This window comes from Bidens hawaiensis, unplaced genomic scaffold, assembly GCF_021521415.1.
Source record: "Bidens hawaiensis isolate Kalapana, Puna unplaced genomic scaffold, B.hawaiensis_p1.1 tig00021019_1, whole genome shotgun sequence".
Taxonomy (NCBI): Eukaryota; Viridiplantae; Streptophyta; class Magnoliopsida; order Asterales; family Asteraceae; genus Bidens; species Bidens hawaiensis.
In genome coordinates this window covers 196,519-217,433 of record NW_027493245.1, presented here as the reverse complement: position 1 = coordinate 217,433, position 20,915 = coordinate 196,519, and the positions used below count along the sequence as shown (strand labels likewise).

General features: G+C 38.9%; 1 protein-coding gene across 1 annotated transcript; it reads right to left on the bottom strand.

Annotated features, from left to right (window-relative positions):
- Window positions 1–3,817: 3,817 nt before the first annotated feature.
- Window positions 3,818–20,426, bottom strand: LOC143562451 (putative transferase At1g60990, chloroplastic). The gene is made up of 12 exons (XM_077050241.1): window positions 20,233–20,426; window positions 18,698–18,799; window positions 9,691–9,724; window positions 9,309–9,382; window positions 9,118–9,183; window positions 8,979–9,043; window positions 8,659–8,746; window positions 8,480–8,545; window positions 5,708–5,873; window positions 5,519–5,602; window positions 5,315–5,442; window positions 3,818–4,130 (listed from the first exon to the last, which is right to left on the bottom strand). Exons 1-12 carry the CDS (start codon window positions 20,416–20,418, stop codon window positions 3,942–3,944), a joined length of 1,248 nt encoding a protein of 415 aa, XP_076906356.1. The 5' UTR covers window positions 20,419–20,426; the 3' UTR covers window positions 3,818–3,941.
- Window positions 20,427–20,915: the final 489 nt, after the last annotated feature.

The window sequence follows — 20,915 nt, the reverse complement described above, 5'->3', positions numbered from 1 at the left end:
GAAACATCACTAAATATTATATATCTCGTCTATAATGTAATCCACGATTCGTTCGGGCTTCAATAACCGTTGATCGGTTAATCGTATTTCCAATACGATTAATTGTATAATCGAGTATAATCCGTAATGTGAATCATACATACTCGTATGAACGCATTATAATTCATATATTCATTATTAAATAACACATAAATAGTATATACCGGCTAGGGTATACCTGAATTTGCTGGAATCGTTACAATTTGACCGAAAACGTGTGGTTAAACAAAGGGTTCTCGGTTGACTTGTTGTCCGAGAACCTACTCTTAGTGACCGAGAACTCCTGTTCTCGGTGGATCTGGACATAAAACTCTAATTTAGACAAAAACTCTGTATTTGGACAGAAAACCCAAACTTGGACCGAAATCCTCTCATTTGGCTAGAGAACTCATACAAGGACCGAAATCCAATATTAAATTAACATTAATTTACATTATTGACCAATATTATCTGAGTTTATCATTCTTGGTCCTTGGTCTTTTGTGAATTAAACATTTGTCCTTATAATATTGTGTTATTGTTAATTTAAGTGAATGGTTTATTAACTTGACTCGTTTGTTGCAGTAATGGCTGATCAAGCGCCTTTGAAGTTTGTAGATACTCATAATATATAAGAATTCAAATCCATGATCATGGGGCTCAACACGTGCAGGATTTCTCACGCTATACGAGAAACTCCTGTTATATGCAAGAAGATGGTTACGGAGTTCTGGAACAACGCTTCCATCAATCAACGGGGTGTCGGGGGAGTCGTTACCATTGACTCCAAGATTCAAAAGAAATCGGTCATCGTTTCAGAGGCCATCATTCGTGTGTTGTTGTTTGGTGATCAACCAGACTATCCAACGGAATATCCAACTGACACAGTTGCTGAAGTTGCACCCATTATGGGATATGAAGGATCCTACCCTCCAGTAATCAAGAAATTATTTCATTCATACCGGAGGTTCTTGATTCACACGTTCTTCACGTGTGTGTCAAGACGCAAAGGGGGTTCAGACAAAATTAGCCACATTCAGATGATGTCGGCTGTGGTTGCTCTGATCATGAACTGGAACTATAATTACTCTAAGTTCGTGTTCGATGAGATGTTAAGCAATCTGAATGGGAAGAAGAAGGAGATGTTTCTTATGTACCCGAGGTTTCTATAAATGATCTTTGACTACCATTACCCCAATCTTGTCAAGTCTGTAGAGATGCTCGATTTGAAAGCCATGGATCCCAATATGTTTGGGTTAATGAAGCAATCAAGGAATGGATCAAAGGTCATGTACAAAGGCCTTCACGAACTGGTCAAGTTCGAAAAGTTTGCTGAGACTGAGGCTGCCCCTGCCAGTACCTCGGTTGCTGATGAGCACGTGACACCTGCTCGGAAGTTCACTGCTGCATTTGAAACCATTTCTGACGATGATGAGCCAGAAAGTTCTCCATTGCAACACATGGATATTGAGCACCAAGAACAAGAAACAGTACTTATTGCTGATCAACTAGTAGAATTTGAGAAGTTTAAAGCTCAGCTCCGCATTGAAACCTCCTCATTCGGTCACTGTGACACAAGATGAAGAGATTCCTGAAGAACCAGCCACCGATCTTATTCCACGAAAGCGAAGAAAGAAAGATCCAAGACCCGGTGTGCTAGTTACTGAAACTACACCAACTAGCCAACAACCATAATGTGAGTCGGAAACTGCTGTGATACAATCTCACCCACTGCTGAACCTCAAACCCAAGAACAGATTTTTGATGATATAGCACATTAGTTCGATTTTGAGGCTGATATTCCATTCGTTGACGAGCCATCGGGATCATCTAACCCGATTGGCCAGTCAAGCTCAAGCGTTGTTGAGAAGATTGCTCACATCCTTGCTATGCAAGATAAATTTATGCAGGATAAGGGCAAGGGGATTACACTTGATGCTGAACCTGTGGATGTACAGGCCTTACAACGTCAAGTCTTTGAACTCGAACAAGATTCAGTTGTGAAGGATGTGCGCATCAAAGAGATTGAAGCTAGCAACACAGATAAAAATTCGAAGATCAAAGAGCTTCAGTCTAATATGGGTGGTCTCACTGCAATGTATCTGGACCTCCAACAGAAGCTTATTCAGAAGTTTGGAGACGAATTCAAAAGCGGTGAAGACATTGCTTCAAAGACACCTGTAGATGATCAAGGTGGCAGTTCCCGTGGACGTCCGACTTCGATGCATCTGGACCACTGAAACAATATCTTTCTGCACCTTCAAGAACTGCCGAACAATCTGACAGACTTCAAAAGAAGATACTTATTATGAAGAATTCCAACCAGAACGTTGAATCTTCCGATCACCCAAATAAGTTATTGTTGAATTCAAGAAGGGTTTCTCATATAAGTACATTGATCGATCGGTGTCATGTTTTTGGGATTCGATGTCGATAAGAATATGTGGTGGGTGAAACGAAGATCTAGTAATACTGAGTACTACAAGAAATGAAGGATTTTGGATCCTGGACACGGGTAGATCTCACAGATCTTATTAATGCTCCGTTCCACAATCCAAACCATGACAAGAGGGCTACAAATTTCTTGAACTTCTTGAGGAAACATGTCGATCAAGGATTTCCGAATATGTCTACTGCTAAATCATTTTTGAAAAGGGCAAAGGGAGTTCAAGATCCAAAGACCGGAAAGACAATGGTCAATGTGATGTGGCCCACAACCAACAAAGTATCTCACATTCCTCTATCTACTTCTATTCCAGAGGGGTCACTTGTTGAAATGCAGTTCTGGACGTACGACAATGAAACTGCTATAGTTGTCATTCGTCTACGAAAGGGACAGTTTCATTTCGTCGATCCACGTGATTTGCTGAAATTCCATGAACGAGACATCAAAACTCTAAGCAACTTTTAGATTGTGGTTGAACCACTATTTGAACTTGCCACTAAAGAGTACACAAGGATGGTGGGATCGATTATAAGAACGGGCTTGTAGTTTGGAGGATATAGAGAAGCAGATGCTAACATTCTGGAGCATGATTGAACATAAAGATACAAACCAAGGGGGAGATTGTTGGGACTATACTAGTTTGGTTTGTACTTTAGTTTTGGGTTTGTTAGTTTTACGTTTTGGGCTTGTATGTAAACTGAGATCCTAGTGATCACGGTGGGCTTTGAGCTTTTGTTGGGCTACGTTGTAGTACTGATAAATACATGCTTTGCATCTAGGGTTGGGTTGGTCGTTCATAATCATTATTGAACGAGATCGCTTGTTTAAGTTTGTGCTTAAGTGCCCGACGTAATATACGTTTGTTTTGAAGCATCTCGTGTGTTCTTTACGTGCTTAATTGTTTCTCTTGAATCATCTCGTGTTATTTTCCGCATCACGAGATCTTTGATATCACATTGAAAGATTCGTTTCTAAGGACTTATAGATTGAGTTGCTTATTCATGTAGTTTGTTGCGTAATCTCCAGTTTTGATGTTGGGTTTTTCTTGCTTAATTGTGTAGAATATTGATTTTTGTACTAACCTTATTTAGTTTTTCTTCATGCATAAAATAATAATCAGGTTGAGTCAAACTACAATTATTCACGCTCTGAACAATTCTTGTTTCCGGTTCTTGTTCGGATCGATGAGCCACGGATCCATCGATAGAGTAGGCCTCAACAACAATTCACATTTTTTTTTCTTTTGAAAGAACTTAATCTACCTCTAATATTACATAAGTATAAAAGGCCAAGCTTAGCCTCCCCACTGCATACAGTAACAAAAACACAGTAGCAAAATTTATCATAATGGGTTTCGTTGTACTTTTGTCGCAGACAAACACCTATGAACAACATAAAAACAACAAAAACCGAAGCATTGTTCTATGACCCTGTTGTCAAAATCATAACCGAGTCAATACCTTACCGATAAAACAAACTATCGTTTTGCATTTGAAACCGAAGGGTGTTGCTGGCGTGCAAGATAAGGAACATCCGCCACTATCCCAGTAACATTGTCTCCAATGCTAACCGTATCCCCTTTTGATGCCGCTTTCTTCTTAATATAGCCTAAACCAAAATGCCCATTTTGCCCTTTTCCAGCCGTGTAACTTGTTAACTTTCCTACCTGCAAATATGTTGCAATAGTTTATGTTTTCTGTTGGGACCTATTAGAATTACTAATATCCACGTAAATCTATGTGGAGGTAGGGTACTAGACCCCAGGTGGGTCGGGTCAAAACAAGTTTGGGTCGAGTTAGGTTAAATGAGTTCAGGTCATATCGAGTTAAGTTATACTTTGTTCAACCTGTATGACCCGTGAATAAAATATATACGACCTAATGACTTAAATTATACCAGAGATCCAAATTTAAATATCCGTGTCCATATGGCAAGGTATAATCATGCGTTAACATGTGTACATTTACTGTACAAAAAAAATATGAACATTTTACAGAAGCATCTCATATACGTTTATTTATTTTATTTACAGTATTTTTAAAAAGTAATTTTGACAATTCCTTTCCTCAATATGTATATCTGGGTCGGGGAAATAGCGACTGAGTTTGGGTCGGAATGAGTTGGGCAGACATTTATCATTTTCATTAAAGCAAATTAGTTAAAAAAATTTACAAAAACTATATGATTACAACAATATCTTACCATTGTTTAGTATAGCTATTTAAAATTTTTCATGGATTTTAACCCATTTGACATGTTAAGAGGTAAAACGTAACCCAAAACACGTAAACAGGTAACCATGAAAACCTGTAATAAAAACTATGAACCTATTACTATGGAAGGCAAACATGACGCGTTCTTCAACAAATGGGTGATTTGGGCAAAAATAATTGTATATGGGTTCATTTGGGTGGGTCATCTCAAATCAGTCAACGGGTCAATTTCAGTCTACATAAATTCGTCAATAGGTTAAAACGGCTATCTATTATTAAACTTGTTAACTTAAAAGGGTCAAATGGGTTAGAACCACCCATGGCCATTGTTTATCTCTACCACCAACATGTTGTGGATACCACCACAGCGCCTCCGTAAATGCTGCCTCTACCTCCAACAGCACTTTAGTCACCCCCACCGCAGCCACTAAACACCATGAGAAAATATAGCGGTTAAACCTATTTTGGTAAAACAATTTATTTCAACCCAACTCCATGTTAACCATAACCCGTTTTGACCCAAACCAAATCGATGTTTTTTTAACAAGCGACTCGTTTTGACCCGAACTCATTTTGCTCAAAACCTGCATTGACCCATACCCACCCAACCCCCCAGTTTGCCAGGCCTACTTAATACCTTCTTTCCTTCAACTGTAATTGGACTACCAGGGTCCACCGAGGATGAAAGTTTAATTCCCCATAATTTCTGCTTGATGCCATCATATGTTATTAATCTGGCAATAGTTTCTTGTCCTTTGTAACAACCTGAGGAATGTTATTTCTTTAATTAAATGAATAAAAAATATGTTAACATGAAAAATAAAGAAAACGGCAGCATTACCTTTGTTTAAAGAAATTGAATTCCAAAGACCAGCCTCGAGAACGTTAAATTCGTCTGTAAGCTCACTACCAGGTGCTGGCCTTCCTGTGAATTATATATAAATAAAAAAGTATTAAAAATATTGTGCAAAAGTTATTTAGAACTATATATATTGTATAAAGATACGAGCGATCAAATTAACAACTGAACCCTGGAGAATTCTATATATTTCCAATGCGTTAGAACCCATTGGGGTTGTACCCTGACTCAAAAGAGTTTTCCAAATTAATCCTGCAGAAGATGGTGACATTAACAGTGAGAAACCTTCTTCAGAGATCACACTTCCAACTGCCACTGTTACTGGATTACCACCAACCTGCATATATAAGCTATTCAGAAATTTTCTCATATAAAAATGACCAATTTAGACCCCAATCCCATCTTCCACCCAACACAACCCACAGTTAAAGTATAGAAACTAAACTTTGGCATGCAATAACAGTGGGCTGTTTAAAAACATTTGCATTCATCTATCTGTGTTTGTCATCGATTATACACTGCATAAGAAAACTAAATTAAAGATATAAATCTAATCATCATTTAAGAACTCTTAACAACCATAGCTGTCAATAGCGAATAGCTATAAATAGTGGCAAGCTACCTATATGCTAGGTAGCGATACCGCCAAAATAGCGCCCGCTATTTCATGTTTAGCAATAAAGTAGTAAAAAGAATTTTAGCAATTATAATAAAAAAATCACACCACCAAAATAGCTATAATACACTTTTACTAATCACCTAAAAACGCTAATTATAAAAATAAAAAACTAAAAAATAAAAACTGAACAGTTGGAAGTAGCTTTCTAGTAGCAAGCATTGGAGTATCAACATGCTTGCAACCCAGTAAGCAACAAGTGCATCAACATATCGAGGACATACTTCCTTTGAGAGAGAAGTATCCCTTGTGAAGAACGAGATACCTCTATGCCAAGAAAGTAGCGAAGTCGACCTAAGTCGCTAATTTGAACTGGGACCGAAGAAATTGTTTAAGATTGGTAATCCCAATCTCATCATCTCCTGTAATTATGATGTCATCCACATAAACAACTACAATAATCCTTCGGCTCTGACGATGTCTGAAAAATACAGAGTGATCATATGCACTATGGACCATCCCAAACTGTTCCATAGCATTAGAGAATCGTCCAAAGTCCAAACCAGGCCCTAGGAGAATGCTTAAAACCATATAACAAATGGCGTAATCTACATACTTTCGAGGCCTCCTCCTTGACAATGAACCCGGCGTAATATACACGTCCTCCTCAAGAACACCATTCAGAAATGTGTTTTGACATCAAGTTGATGGGCAATACAGATGCGTACATACGGCATTTTGGCTACCGGAGAAAAAGTTTCATCATACTCATAAAAATCATTTACGATTTTTTTATATGTATAAGTATTTCAAATTTCCGCTAAAGTTTCTGAAGATTGAGCTACAACTTTTTATTCTGTGCAAATGAATCTTGTCTAACTTACTAATTTGTGGGAAGATGCTAAACTTTTGTATTTGAAAAATGTTTCAGGAGGAATCTCTGAGGTAGATGGCGGTTGATAAAGGATTGTGTTAGGTAGAGGAGCTGAGAACACACCAGAGGTATGGCCAATCAAGTGTCTCTGTCGTTCGTACCTTACCTCATCGAGTATATGTGAAAAGTAATGGTGGGTCTTCTTGCCGTCACCCATCGAAAGGTTAGTAGTCCTGGGATTAAATCGGGGCAGGAAAGGATGATGGCTAGAGAGACGAGGGACTAAATTGATGTTTAAAGAAGACAAATGTTGGTTTTAGAGAAACAGACAATTAAAAACAATGAAAAATACATCAATGGCTGATAGACAATGATGACATGGATGTTGATAGCTAATACTCAAGTAGGGACAAATCAGTGCCAGAGAGACAGATTTTGGTGAGGGCAAAAGTGGTGGCAGGCAGCAGAGGCGGCGGCAGGTGGTGGCCGGAGATGTCAGACGGTGGCAGCAGAAGGTTTTCTGTCGGTGGTGAAGAAAGACGGCCGGTGGTGGTGGCACGCTCTCTCACGCGCCGGCGCGTGGGAGAGTGGCAGCAAAGAGTGGCGGCGCGTGGGTGGTGATACGGCGGTGATTTTTTCAGGGTTAACAATTCGAAGGATGGCGAGTTTAGTGGTGTTGGAGGTGAGATGAACAGGTGACTCGAAAAAAGAATCACTCGTTAACCAGAAGGCTGATGGAACAGGACTCGAGCTTTGTTTGAACAGGACTCGAGCTTTGTTTGAACATTATGACTGATATCAGAGCCTCAAAAGGCTCTGATACCATGAAACATATGATATATTGATTCAATATGAACTATGTGTATTACAATAAAAGAGCCGAGTGTACTTATAGAGATAGAGAGGGGGCTCTTAGTAAAGAACTAGTTATAGAAATGGGCTAGACTATATACAATTAACAATAAATAAAGACACAATGATCTTTTTCACTCAACAATGTATCTTTTTCGAGGGTTTTTTTTAGAATGAGGAAGACGGTGGAAAATTTTTTGTGTTTTTACATATTTTGTTTTTTTTATTAAAATTTGACTTGTGATTTTTTTATTAATTTTTCATTATTTTTTTAGGGGTTCTTTTTTGTGGGCTACAAATCCTTCTCATTTTTGTCCCCCTTTGAAAAATAACTTGACCCTTATTTCTTTCCCACTGTATATTATTTTTTATGCATTTGGTTCCGTAATAAACATGCCACTATACAGTATATACACACACAACATCGAATAAGAAGGGCTCTCATAACCAACTTGATGAAGTCAAAATACTAAACGTTAAAAGCAAACAATTAGACCCCTCATGTCCTAACGAATACATAGACAAAGTCATGAAAAGAGCAATAAGATTCAAGAAAAAAATGAACAGTACTTTGACAAGCCTGCAAAAAGAAATGACTTACATTGTAATGTTTATGTGAGCCATAAGGTTGTCCAACAAGGTCACCAAGATCCAGATCCATCATTACCTGTTAGAATGTGAAAGATTGCATTATTAAAATTTTTGCACCATGAAAAGATATTAATCAATTACATATATTTAAATAGGATACTTCAGTTTTGAAGTTTATGGAAGCCATACTTGATTGCTTTTGGGTCCCACAAGTGCAAACAAGCATGTCTTTTTACTAATATCTTGAATTTCTACCTTGTCACCAAAAAATATGTACCTACACTGACCACAAAATAAATAAATAAAATCCAAGAATGTAGAAACTATAAAATCACTTCTACGCCATGAATTACAAAGACATGAAACCACTCAAACCATGGTCCAGTACTCCGGTTACAGACATGTACATTATTAGGTCAAGATTGAGGAGTGAGGGTAATTTTGTAATTTACTAGCTAATAAATGAAAACGGAAACCCGATAAAGAAATTCAAAAGAGTGTAAACATACTTATTGAGCATTTCACTGATCCTTCCGCCTGTTGATGGTGATACAACAAGTGTAACCGCCTTTTTCTGCAAATAAAAAACACTTAAAAAACTTGAGATCCTTTAATGTGACTCATAAAACGTACTTAAAAAGAAGATACCATGATCCACGCTTGTGCAATATCAATTGTTCGAGCAGTTGGAGTAACAAATACGGTGTCACATCCCTACAAGATTCAGCTTTAAAATATCACTCTTATATAAAAACATCAAAAGTATATGTGGTCATGATATGCATAATAAAAAAACATTGTTAACAAGACCCGTTAAGATAAATACATAAAAAACTTACCACGCCTTCAGAAAGTGCTTCAAAGTTTGCAGTAGTTTGGTTGTGAAGAAATTTAATACGATCTTCTCCACTGACTTTAAGCAAATAGAAAATAGAATGAAAGGAGAAAAGTGACCAAATTAATACAATTTACAGATAAGTAGTGCAAAATGCTTTAATGCTTTAAAGTATTATTGGGAAAACAAAAATAAACAACAAAGATTCATCATCAGTCACATTTTTCTATTCCTTCCAAAGGTCTCTAATTTATTAATTTCTTTATAGAATCCATTGCATTCTTATTAGATTTATTGAGTTCAAGTGCATCTCTGTCAAGGAAACGAGTGTTCATGTGACTAAGATAATGTTATACTTAAATTTGAAGAAAAATCAGATAGTTTACCTCTTATTCTACCATAATTGGAAAGATCAACAACCTGCAATTATGGAAAAATAAAATTACTCCTAAAAACGTTATTAGAAACCATACTCTATGTAAACTGATATAGATTAATATATTAATTGTATCAAGTACAAGAGATGACCCACTCTATTTATATAGTTAGAGAGGGGCCTTTGAGTAATTACTAATAACATAAAAGGACCTAATAACTATTTACAATTAACACTCCTCAAGTTGGGCATAGATGTTAATCATGCCCAACTTGCTACATATAAAATCGATTTGAGCTTTACGGAGAGGCTTAGTAAGAATATCTTCAAGCTGAAAATTTGTCTTGACGTGAATCGGTTGAATGGATGAGGATCTGTTTTGTACCTACTATCCTAACTCTGATTAGATGACAATCAACCTTAGTATGCTTCGTCCTCTCATGAAATACTTGATTCTTAGCTATATGTATGGCTGATTGACTATCACAATATAATCACATCAAGTCATCTGAAATAACCCTGAGTTCTCTGAGAAGTCGACGAAACCACATCATTTTTTGATGTCACATCTGCCATGGCTCTATACTCTAACTCAGCACTTGATCCAGATACCGTGTGTTGTTTCTTACTCTTCCAAGATACAAGATTTCCTCCAGCAAATACATAATACCCGGTGGTGGACCTTCGTGAAATTAGACAACCTGCGCAATCTGAGAATCCGGAATCTGACGATCTCCATCTTCTGTAAAAGCACCCACACGACAGTGACCTTGATCAAAATATAAGATCCCCAATCATGGTGTGTCTTGAGATATCTCCAGACACGAAAAGCAGCAACCCAGTGTACGGTGTGGCCATGAATTGACTTAAAACACTAACAACAAAGGAAATATCGAGACGTGTGACTATTAAAAATTAAGCTTCCCAACCAATCGTCATCGCACATGATCCTTCATCGAACTTCCGTCCTCTGGAAGAATATTCCCCGTTGGAAGCATTGGAGTATCAGCGAGCTTGCAACCTAGTAGGCCACACTCGGTTAACATATGAAGAACATACTTCCGTTGAGAGAGAAGTATTCTTTGTGGAGAACGAGATACTTCTATGCCAAGGAAATACCAAAGTCGACCTAAGTCGCTAATCTGAAACTGAGACTGAAGAAACTATTTGAGTTCGGTAATCCCGACCTTATCATCTCCTGTAACGATGACGTCACCCACGTAAACCACAACAATAATTCTTCGGCTCTGCTGATGCCTAAAGAATACAGAGCGATCATATGCACTACGAACCATCCCAAATAAGACAAAACACCAGAAAAACAACCAAACCATGCTCTTGGAGATTGTTTAAGACCATATAAGGAACGTAACCTGCATACTTTCGAGACCTCCTCCTAACCAATGAACCCGGATGGCTGCTCCATATACACCTCCTCAAGAACGCCATTAAGAAAGGCGTTCTTGACATCAAGTTGATGGAGTTGCCCATGATTAATGGCGGCAAGGGCAATACAAATCCGCACATATGGCATTTTGGCAACTGCGGAGAAAGTCTTAGTCATAGTCAATACCATATGCCTGAAAATAACCCTTAGCAACCAGTCGGCCTTTCAGACGATGTAACGAACCATATGGTTGTAGCTTAACTGTGAACACCCAGCAACAACCAACAATACGTTTTCCTTTTCCATGAGGAAGCGTTTCAAGATCCCATGTATGGTTAGCTCTAAGAGCCCCTATCTCCTCTCCCCAAGGTTGCAAAAGTCGCTAGGCGGACCCTAGGCGGCCGACTGGGGAGTTGGCTGTACTCGGAGTACTCGGGGAGTACTCGGACATGGTAAATATAAAGAAAATTAATTTTTGGATATTATATATATGTCAAATATAATAAACGTGATAATATTTATAACAAAATAGGTAAATATCAGTATAAATAAGATAAAATACATTATTAAATAATAAAATATTCTTAAAATTGTTAGTCACTAAGTACAAAAATGATATGTATTCTTTGATATTAAATATATACGAGTTATGTTTTATTAAGTCAAAATCGGCCCAAGTTCATCGACTAGATGCGATTCTGACTGAGGTTGACCACATTTAATCAATCATTAGTAACTAGGCGGAATTAAAGAAACTCGCCTCGGCCACATACCTTGTAGCGAGTAATTGGGGAGTACTCGGCCCTGGAAACCTACTTTTACAACATTGCCTCTCCCATAGCATGTCTCCATCCTGGGTGAGCGAGGGCTTCCGGCACATTCCTGGGAATTGGGTAGGAATCAAGGGTGGTGGTATAGGCACGATACTTAGAGGAAATGTGAGAGTATGCAACATAATCCTGAATAGGTTAACGAGTGTGCTTTCTAGGTTCTTTACGGAAAGCAATAGGTATATCAGGCAATGGTGCACCATGAGGATCATAGGCATTTGGATATGGTAAGAGTGTATTATCGAGTGATGGATGTAGGTGGCTCGGTATCAGGTAGAGGAGGAGCTGAGGATGTACCATGGGGTGAATCAAGTGTCTGTCGTTTGATCCTTACCACGTCGGGCATATGTGAAAAGTAATGGTGGGGATCTGATACAGGAAAGGCAGGAACTGGAGCAGTGTCATCCGAGACCGGAGGGGTAGGGCAAAAAACAGACAAAGAAAAGGTGGGGATAATAGGTGACTCGGTCAAATCAGGCTCGGGAAACAAATTATAAACTGAAGTGGAAGACTCGAGAAAGTAAGGACATGACTCATGAAAGGTGACATCGGCAGTAGTAAAGTATCGCCGGAGAGAAGGCTATAACATCAATATCCTTTTTGAACACGTGAATAACCAAGGAAGACACAGCGAAGAGCTCGAGGTGCAAGTTTGCTAATGCCTGGACGATGATCATGCGCATACGCTACACACCCGAAAATCTTAGGCTTGAGAGGAAATGAAGTTCCTCATAGGGAACAAAACAGAAAACGAGGTTTGACCAAGTACAGATGAAGGCATACGATTTATGAGATAACAAGCCGTAAAAACAGCGTCACCCTAGAATCTATCAGGAACATGAGACTGAAACATTATTGTGCATGTGATATCTAACAAATGGCGATTTTTGCGTTTAGAACCATGCCATGTGTCTTCAAGTATGTAGAAAATTCGTTGGAGAAATATTATGTTGCGTTATCAGTGCGTAGGGTTTTAATGGATGTGTTGAATTGATTTAGGAGGACATAAGAATGAAACTCACGAAAAATGGAATTAATTTTACTGTGAGTTTTCAAAAGATAAACTGATAGAACCAGAAAATAACAGATGGGATTGATAGATTGTAATCCAATTCGAGAAGGATTATGTCTCCAAATTACAAAGGTTAAGAACCCTAATTTATAAATAAAACATGAACGGCAAAACAACATGCATAAACAAGTAATTATAACTAAATGTTAGTGAGGTAGTTATCCCCACTTCCTGGTTTCGTGGATCACCCCCCCCCCCCCCACTTCCTAAACTTTCAAATGTTTTCCCTCCATCTTGTTTCCCTCTATTCGGCTTCATAGGGTTCGTATCATAAACCCAAGTAGCACGAGAATAATCAACAATGAAAGTGATGAAGTACTGAAAACCTAACGTGGATTTAACACGAGAAGGACCCCATATATCATAATGTACAAGTTCAAATATAAAATCGATGCGTTTCGACACTTTTGGGGGATAAGAACGTCGTTTATGTTTACCAAGCTCGCACGACTGACAATGAAAATCATTAGGAATAGAAATATCCAGTCTCATTTGCCTTAGAACCGCTACAGAGGGATGGCAAGGACCCCATATATCAGAATGTACAAGTTCAAATATAAAATCGGTGCGTTTCGACACTTTTGGGGGATAAGAACGTCGTTTATGTTTACCAAGCTCGCACGATTGACAATGAAAATCATTAGGAATAGAAATATCCGGTCTCATTTGCCTTAGAACCGCTACAAAGGAATGGCCTAACCAACAGTGAGTTTCCTTAACAGCGGAATCACATAAGTTTGTTGTAGGATGTGATAGTGGCGACATGCGGTAAAGACCTCCTAATTCAAAACCGGTACCAATTACCTGATATGTTCCTAGTTCCCGAAAGACATAGTGGGTTGGGTAAAAGGTTACAGAACAATTGTTTTGTTTGGTAATCTGATTAACAGAACAAAGGCTTGTAGGAAATTTAGGAACGAAAAGGATAGAAGACATGTTTAGGTTTTTCGAGTTACGGATGGATCCTACGCCATGAACGGGGCATGAAGATCCATCAGCAAGACGCACCGGGGCATGGGAAACATGATGTAGGCTAGACAAAATACCTCGATTCCCACTCATGTGATGTGTGGCTCCGGAATCGATTACCCATGATAAGTCGAGGATAGAAAACTTACCTGGATGTGCCGAGTTGGTTCGAGGATAAAGTAACTGAGACGCAAGAAAGCGTTGAATCAGATCATATTTCTCTTTGGTAAATGTATACGTGTTTTTGTTGTCTCCCATGGCAATACAAGTAACCGAGCAAGTCGAGTTGAAACAAGAACAGGGTTGAGGTAGATGTAAAGCGGAATCAAGTATAAAGAATAACAGTAAGAGGGACAGTTCTGATCGGTTGACTATTTCTGTCAAACCCAACACAGATGGAGAACAGAAATTATCACCAAATCCGAAACCAATGGTAGCAAACTTATCATAATATTAAACTATTAGACTCGAATATGTAGAGGCTCGGAATATGTATAGTCAAGGGATATGAATAGACTCTAGAGTTTCATAATTATGTTATCTATATATATCCATGTAACATATTAAGATATACAAAACAATTACATTTATCAAGTTCTAACTTGGTATCAGAGCCAAGAATCTCTGAATCTCTGAATCCCTAAATCTGCAGCCACCATCTCACAGCCGATATCTCAATGGCTCTTCTTCAATCCTTTTCTGATGCTGCCAAAACCACTCACAATTCCCATAAGTTTTCATTCAAACTTACTCCCACAAATTATGGCTACTATGGCTACTGGAAAGCCATTCTACAACTCTTTTTGGTTACAAACAATTTGTATGGGTATGTGGATGGTTCCATCCCTTGTCCATCAGCAATCATCCAGACAGCCACAACATCAAACACCGAACCTGCACCCAAGCCACAAGATAATCCTAACTATACAATCTGGCTTTCCAATGATGCACATGTTCGGATGCTTCTCCTGTCAACCATATCAGAATCAGCCTTTGGTCATGTTCAATCATTATTCCAAATTTATGTCGTTTTTCCCGTTAAAACTTAAATCTGATGTATTTGCTACTTTTAAGCAATTCATTACAATGGCCGAACGCCAATTTAAAACAACACTCAAATCTGTTCAGACAGATTGGGGAGGCGAGTTTCGCAAATTATCTCCTTTCTTTTTGGAACGTGGTATCATACATAGACTCTCCTGTCCACACACAAGCGAACAAAATGGCATCGTTGAGCGGCGGCATCGTCATGTTGTTGAAACTGGGCTTACTTTGCCCAGTCTCACGTTCCACAAAAATTTTGGGACTTTGCTTTTGGCACCGTTGTATATCTACTTAATCGGATGCCCTCCCGTTCCAACTCACATATGTCTCCGTTTGAACATCTTTTTGGACACAAATCCGATTACTCCTTTCTTCGGGTCTTTGGGTGCCGATACTATCCACACCTCCGAGCATACAATCCTCTCAAACTGGATTTTCGGTCCATCCCGTGCATGTTCCTCGGCTACAGCACCTTGCATCATGGGTACAGGTGCTTTGATCCTCTAACAGATCGCATGTATGTGGCTCGTCATGTTCGATTCCATGAACATGTTTTCCCGTTTCAGCCATCACCCATTTCCTCACAACCGAATCCTACACCATCATCGTACTACTCTTCATATCCAGTCCCGAGGTCAATGCCTTCAGCCCAACCCAACTTCTCACCGACCCACATCTCACCTTCTCACACATCCACTCCTATCACTCCGTCGACCCAGTCACCTAATAACATAACTTTTCCAGCTCCAAACCTGGCCCAATCCTCTTCCCCCATAGCTCCAATATTTTCACCAGCAGCTACTGTTTCTTCGGAATCCTCTCCTTTCCCTTCTCCAACTTCGACTCAACCGTCCTCACCCATTCCTGCTCCTCTGCCACCACCACCCCTCGCATACGTCCATCAAATCTACAATCCCTCTGCTCATAATACTTATATCTCACCAGATACCGAACCCGTTTCCTTTAACATTGCCAACAAAGATCCCCACTGGCGCAAAGCTATGGCTGATGAATATTCAGCTCTTATTAGGAATGGCAAATGGTCTTTAGTACCCCGTCGTCCTAATACTAATGTTGTGGATTGCAAATGGGTGTATAAAATGAAACAGGACCAAACTGGGGCTGTCACGCGTTACAAGGCGTGTTTGGTTGCTAAGGGTTTTCATCAACAACCAGGTGTGGATTATCATGATACATATAGCCCGGTTGTCAAGGCTACTACAATTCGTACCGTCTTGTCTATCGCTGTTACAAGAGGATGGCCTCTACGACAGTTGGATGTGCAAAATGCATTCTTACATGGGGATCTCAAAGAGATTGTTTACTTACAACAACCGCCTGGCTTTGTTAACCCTGAGAAACCAGACCACGTGTGTCTTCTTCATAAGTCTCTCTATGGACTTAAACAGGCTCCCCGAGAGTGGTTTCATCGACTATCTTCAGCTTTATATAGTCTCGGTTTTCGAGGATCCAAAACTGATCCTTCCTTGTTTATTTACTCCTCAGGTAAAATCTTGTTATACATGTTGGTCTATGTGGATGACATTATCCTCACAGGCAATGATTCTGCTGCTATTGACACCGTGGTTCGTCGTTTAAGTACCACTTTTGCCCTTCAGGATCTGTGGAAACTGTCTTACTTTTTGGGCATTGAGATCGTACATCGCAACAAAGACATTATCTTGTCTCAGAAAAAATATATTTTGGATTTGCTTCGTCGGGCTGGACTCTCTCATGCTAAGTCGGTCCCGTCCCCCATGACCTCATCTACTAATCTATCACTTGGTGACAGTTCTCCCTATGACAAACCGGTTCACTATAGACAAATGGTTGGGGCACTACAGTATGTTACATTGTCTCGACCCGATCTCGCCTTTGCAGTTAACAAAGTGTGCCAGTTCATGCACTCTCCTACTGTCAATCATTGGTCAGCAGTTAAACGCATATTACGGTATCTTCAGGGCACAATTGATTTTGGTCTTTTGTTACATCATGATTCGGGTCCCTTACTTCATGCTTATGCTGACGCGTCTCTCACTGCTTTCTCTGATGCTGATTGGGCTGGCTGCCCGGATGACCGTCGATCCACCGGAGGATTTGCTATCTATTTGGGTAAAAATCTTATTTCTTGGGCTGCACGTAAACAGAAGCCTGTCTCTCGGTCATCCACGGAATCGGAATACAAGGCTCTTGCAGACTCGGTTGCTGAACTAACTTGGCTCGAGACGCTTTTACGCGAATTGTGTTATCCTGTTAAAACAGCTCCTACATTGTGGTGTGATAACTTGGGAGCTACTTACTTGTCCGCAAATCCGGTTTTTCATGCTAGAACAAAACACGTTGAAGTTGATTTTTATTTTGTTCGAGAAAAGGTGGCTCAACGAAAACTGGCAGTCCAATTCATCTTTACACAAGATCAGATTGCTGATGTCTTTACTAAGGCTTTACCTTTACAACGGTTCCTATCTTTAAGGTCCAAGCTACAGGTCGAACCTCGGCCTTAGCTTGCGGGGGAGTATTAGACTCGAATATGTTCAGTCAAGGGCTATGAATAGACTCTAGAGTTTCATAATTATGTTATCTATATATATCCATGTAACTCTCATATTAAGATATACAAAACAATTACATTTATCAAGTTCTAACTTAAACCTACTAAAACGTACGTGTTTGAACAGAATACGGATGTAGATGGTGGCCGAAAACAGATTCCGGCAGTGGCTGCCGGCGATCAATGGCGGCAGACGGTGGTGGTCAGTGAAGAGAAGTAACCAAGGTGGTCGGAAGTCAACGGCGATGCAATGATACCGGAGGTGAGAGTTCACTCGCCAGAAAAGTTGTTAGATCGGAAAATTTTCCGGTGGCAGAGAAGACGCGGCGTGTGGCGGCGCTTCGATTGGAGTTTCGGCGGCGATTTTGCAGGACCACTTAATCGGAGGCCGACGAGCACGATGGTGGTGGCTGTGAGTTGTAAACGCCTTCCGAAAAAGGATTTATTGAATAGCATAATAGAGCTCAAACAGTGACTGGAACTCGAACAGGTCTGGTATTGTGAGTTTGTAGCTGGAAAGCAGATTGAACAGTAGTAGAAGTAGGGTCTGGACAGAAATTATCTTTAGCAATAAACAAATTTGAAACGGATCTTGGAACGGGAGTCGGGGCAGGAGAACAAGATGAAAGAGAAATGGGATTCAGGTTTGTACCGAGCCTTGCTCTAATACCATGTAAACTGATATAGATTAATATGTTAACTGTATCAAGTACAAGAGATGACCCACTCTATTTAAGTAGTTAGAGAGGGGCCTTTGAGTAATTACTAATAACATAAAAGGACCTAGACTAATGACTATTTACAATTAACACTCTAGTAAACATTAATGAAGAATATTTAACCGTTTCGGAGTGGTTCAAAGCTAGTGAGTTATAGACTTATAGCATTACGATATATGAAATACAACATGTACTATAACTTTTGTTGGACTTGAAATTTTGAAGTAAGAAATCAACAAGTGATACACTTTATTAAAAGGAAAACACATAACATTATGTGATCAATATATAAGTTACAAAATTAAAGGTGTAATAATATTCCAATTCTTTCATGTAATCCGAGTTCAAAACTATGTATCATACTCAAATAGACACTAAAAATTAAGTGTTCAAATAGACACAAAAGGATTGAAAATGAAGGCATAAAGCACCTTTTAGTACCCACCATGGTGCCGGTATCAACTGCATCTAGTGCCTCATCATCATTGTTGAACGTTTCAATAACCCAATCTTCAGATACCTTTGCACCAGCAACCGCCATGTCATCCTACATCAAGGAACACAAGAATTCATCTTCCATGTGTTTAAGTTTAAAGAAACACTATACACACATTAATAAGCAAACCAAGACACTACTTTGAATTAACCGGCTAGTAGAAATGGATATCAAGAATTTATTTGTCATTTTCAATATCAATTTTACTTCTAATAAAATGTCAATTGTAGATAGAAAACGATATTATTTAGGCTAATTAATATCAGTCTTATCATTTTTACTTTTCTTGGTAATTTATAGCTTTGGAAAGCAGTTCAAAGCATGAGCATAGGGCTATAAACGAACCGATAAGGGCCTTGTTCATGTTCATTCGTTAAGTTTCTACTGGACAAACGAGTGGTTCACGAACACATAAACAAAAAACATTTCATGTTCATGCGCCATAATATCCCAAAAGAAAAAGAAGAAATTAACTTATAATCATAAACATAACTAAATCAAAATAATGTCGGAATTTAAAGCCCCGCAAATGTTCACAAAAGAACAGTAATACCCTTAATAAACGAACATATACACACAAACGTGAACGAAGAATTATTGGGCCCAAAGCTTATAAAATACGATTGTATCATGATCATCTAATAATTATTGGGCCCAAAATTAACTTTTTTTAATCCATAATCCATTTAATCAAGTTTAAATTGTTGAGCCCAAGCCAAATTAAAAACAAAAATAATATAAAAAACAAATAAAAAATAAAAGAATTAGCGGGCGATTGAAATTCCTCCTTGCCTCATTCAATCTTTGTCGTCAATAATGCTAAGAGAGCTTCAAAAATTATCGGTTAGCCGTTAGCTATTATAGTATTTGATTTTAATATTATATTTTTGGTATGTTTATTGTTATAACGTTAATCGCCGTTTAAAAAAACTAGCTTATATATTTCGTTACTCATTAGGGCCTACGGGCCTTTTCATTTCAACTCGGATTATGTTCATCTGTTTCGTTAATGTTTGATCAATTACTTCCGTTTAAGTTTGCTTGTAAACGTTCGTAAACTTTTTGTTTTGGTCTTAAACGAGCGAACATAAACTAACACCCGCATGCTCGTTTTCCTAACGAACGAGCACAAACAAAGAAAACAAAAAAAAATGTTCGATTATGTGTCCGTGCTCGGTTAAATGAATGAGCACGAACATGTCCTTGTTGGTGTTGGTTGGGTTCATTTACAGGCCTAAACTCACTGGTTCATTACTTCATTTACCCATCCGCCCTATATGAGCATGAAGTGCAGCATACATAATTCCATATGACGAATAACATAATAATAATAATAATAATAATAATAATAATAATAATAATAAACTATAAAAACTAACTTGCAAAACAAAATAATAAAAATAATGATAAGACCAAGTTGAAGTATCGAATATCCTGAATCAAAGTGTTAAACGCATATAATACTAAAATAAGTGGTGACGTACATATAGGTCGTGGTCAATCGGAGGAGGCGACAGATCGAAAGGTATTGCGTCGATTGAGAATGACTGTCTCTTCCGCCAAAGAAAATTGTTGAACGCCGGGGTCTGTAAGAATAAAGGACGGCGCGTTTGTGTGACGCTCCGGCGACAGAGTGTGTGGCTAAAAAAGGATACTGATAGCACGCCCATTTCCTTATTCTGTTTGGCTTTGGATTTAGCTCCCGCTTTACAACTTAAACTAAACTATTTATTTTTCTTGTCTATGTTTTCGAGTAGTTAAAAATTGGCTCACTAATAATAATAATAATAACAACGTGTTTCAATGGTAGAACACTCACTTTATAAGTGAGAGATAGGGAATTAAACCTTGCTATCACCAACTTATATAGAAGATATGAAAGATGATCATGGCTTGCTAGGGTTCGAGTCCTGATCTCACCCGGTTTTACCGGCTACTCGTTGTCGTGCCGTTTGACGGGCGTGGAGGTCGGGTTTTATCCGGTGAATCCCTCAACAGGTGGACCGCTAGGGGCTCCGTCCGTCCGGACTAGTGGCCGGCTCGGGCTACCTTTAGCCAATGGGGGCCGCGTACGGGATACCCGGCGTTACTTAGTTGGTCGTTCAAAAAAAAATTGGCTCACTCGATTCATAAAAATTGGATTATTAAGACTACTTGTAGTATTGTT

Coding starts and splice junctions, on each gene's coding strand:
- LOC143562451 (XM_077050241.1), bottom strand. CDS start 20,418: ATGGGCGTGCTATCAGTATCCTTTTTTAGCCACACACTCTGTCGCCGG. Junction 9,044..9,117: donor TTGCACAAGCGTGGATCATG/GTATCTTCTTTT, acceptor TTTTATTTGCAG/AAAAAGGCGGTTACACTTGT. Junction 8,747..8,978: donor ATCAGTGAAATGCTCAATAA/GTATGTTTACAC, acceptor TGGTCAGTGTAG/GTACATATTTTTTGGTGACA.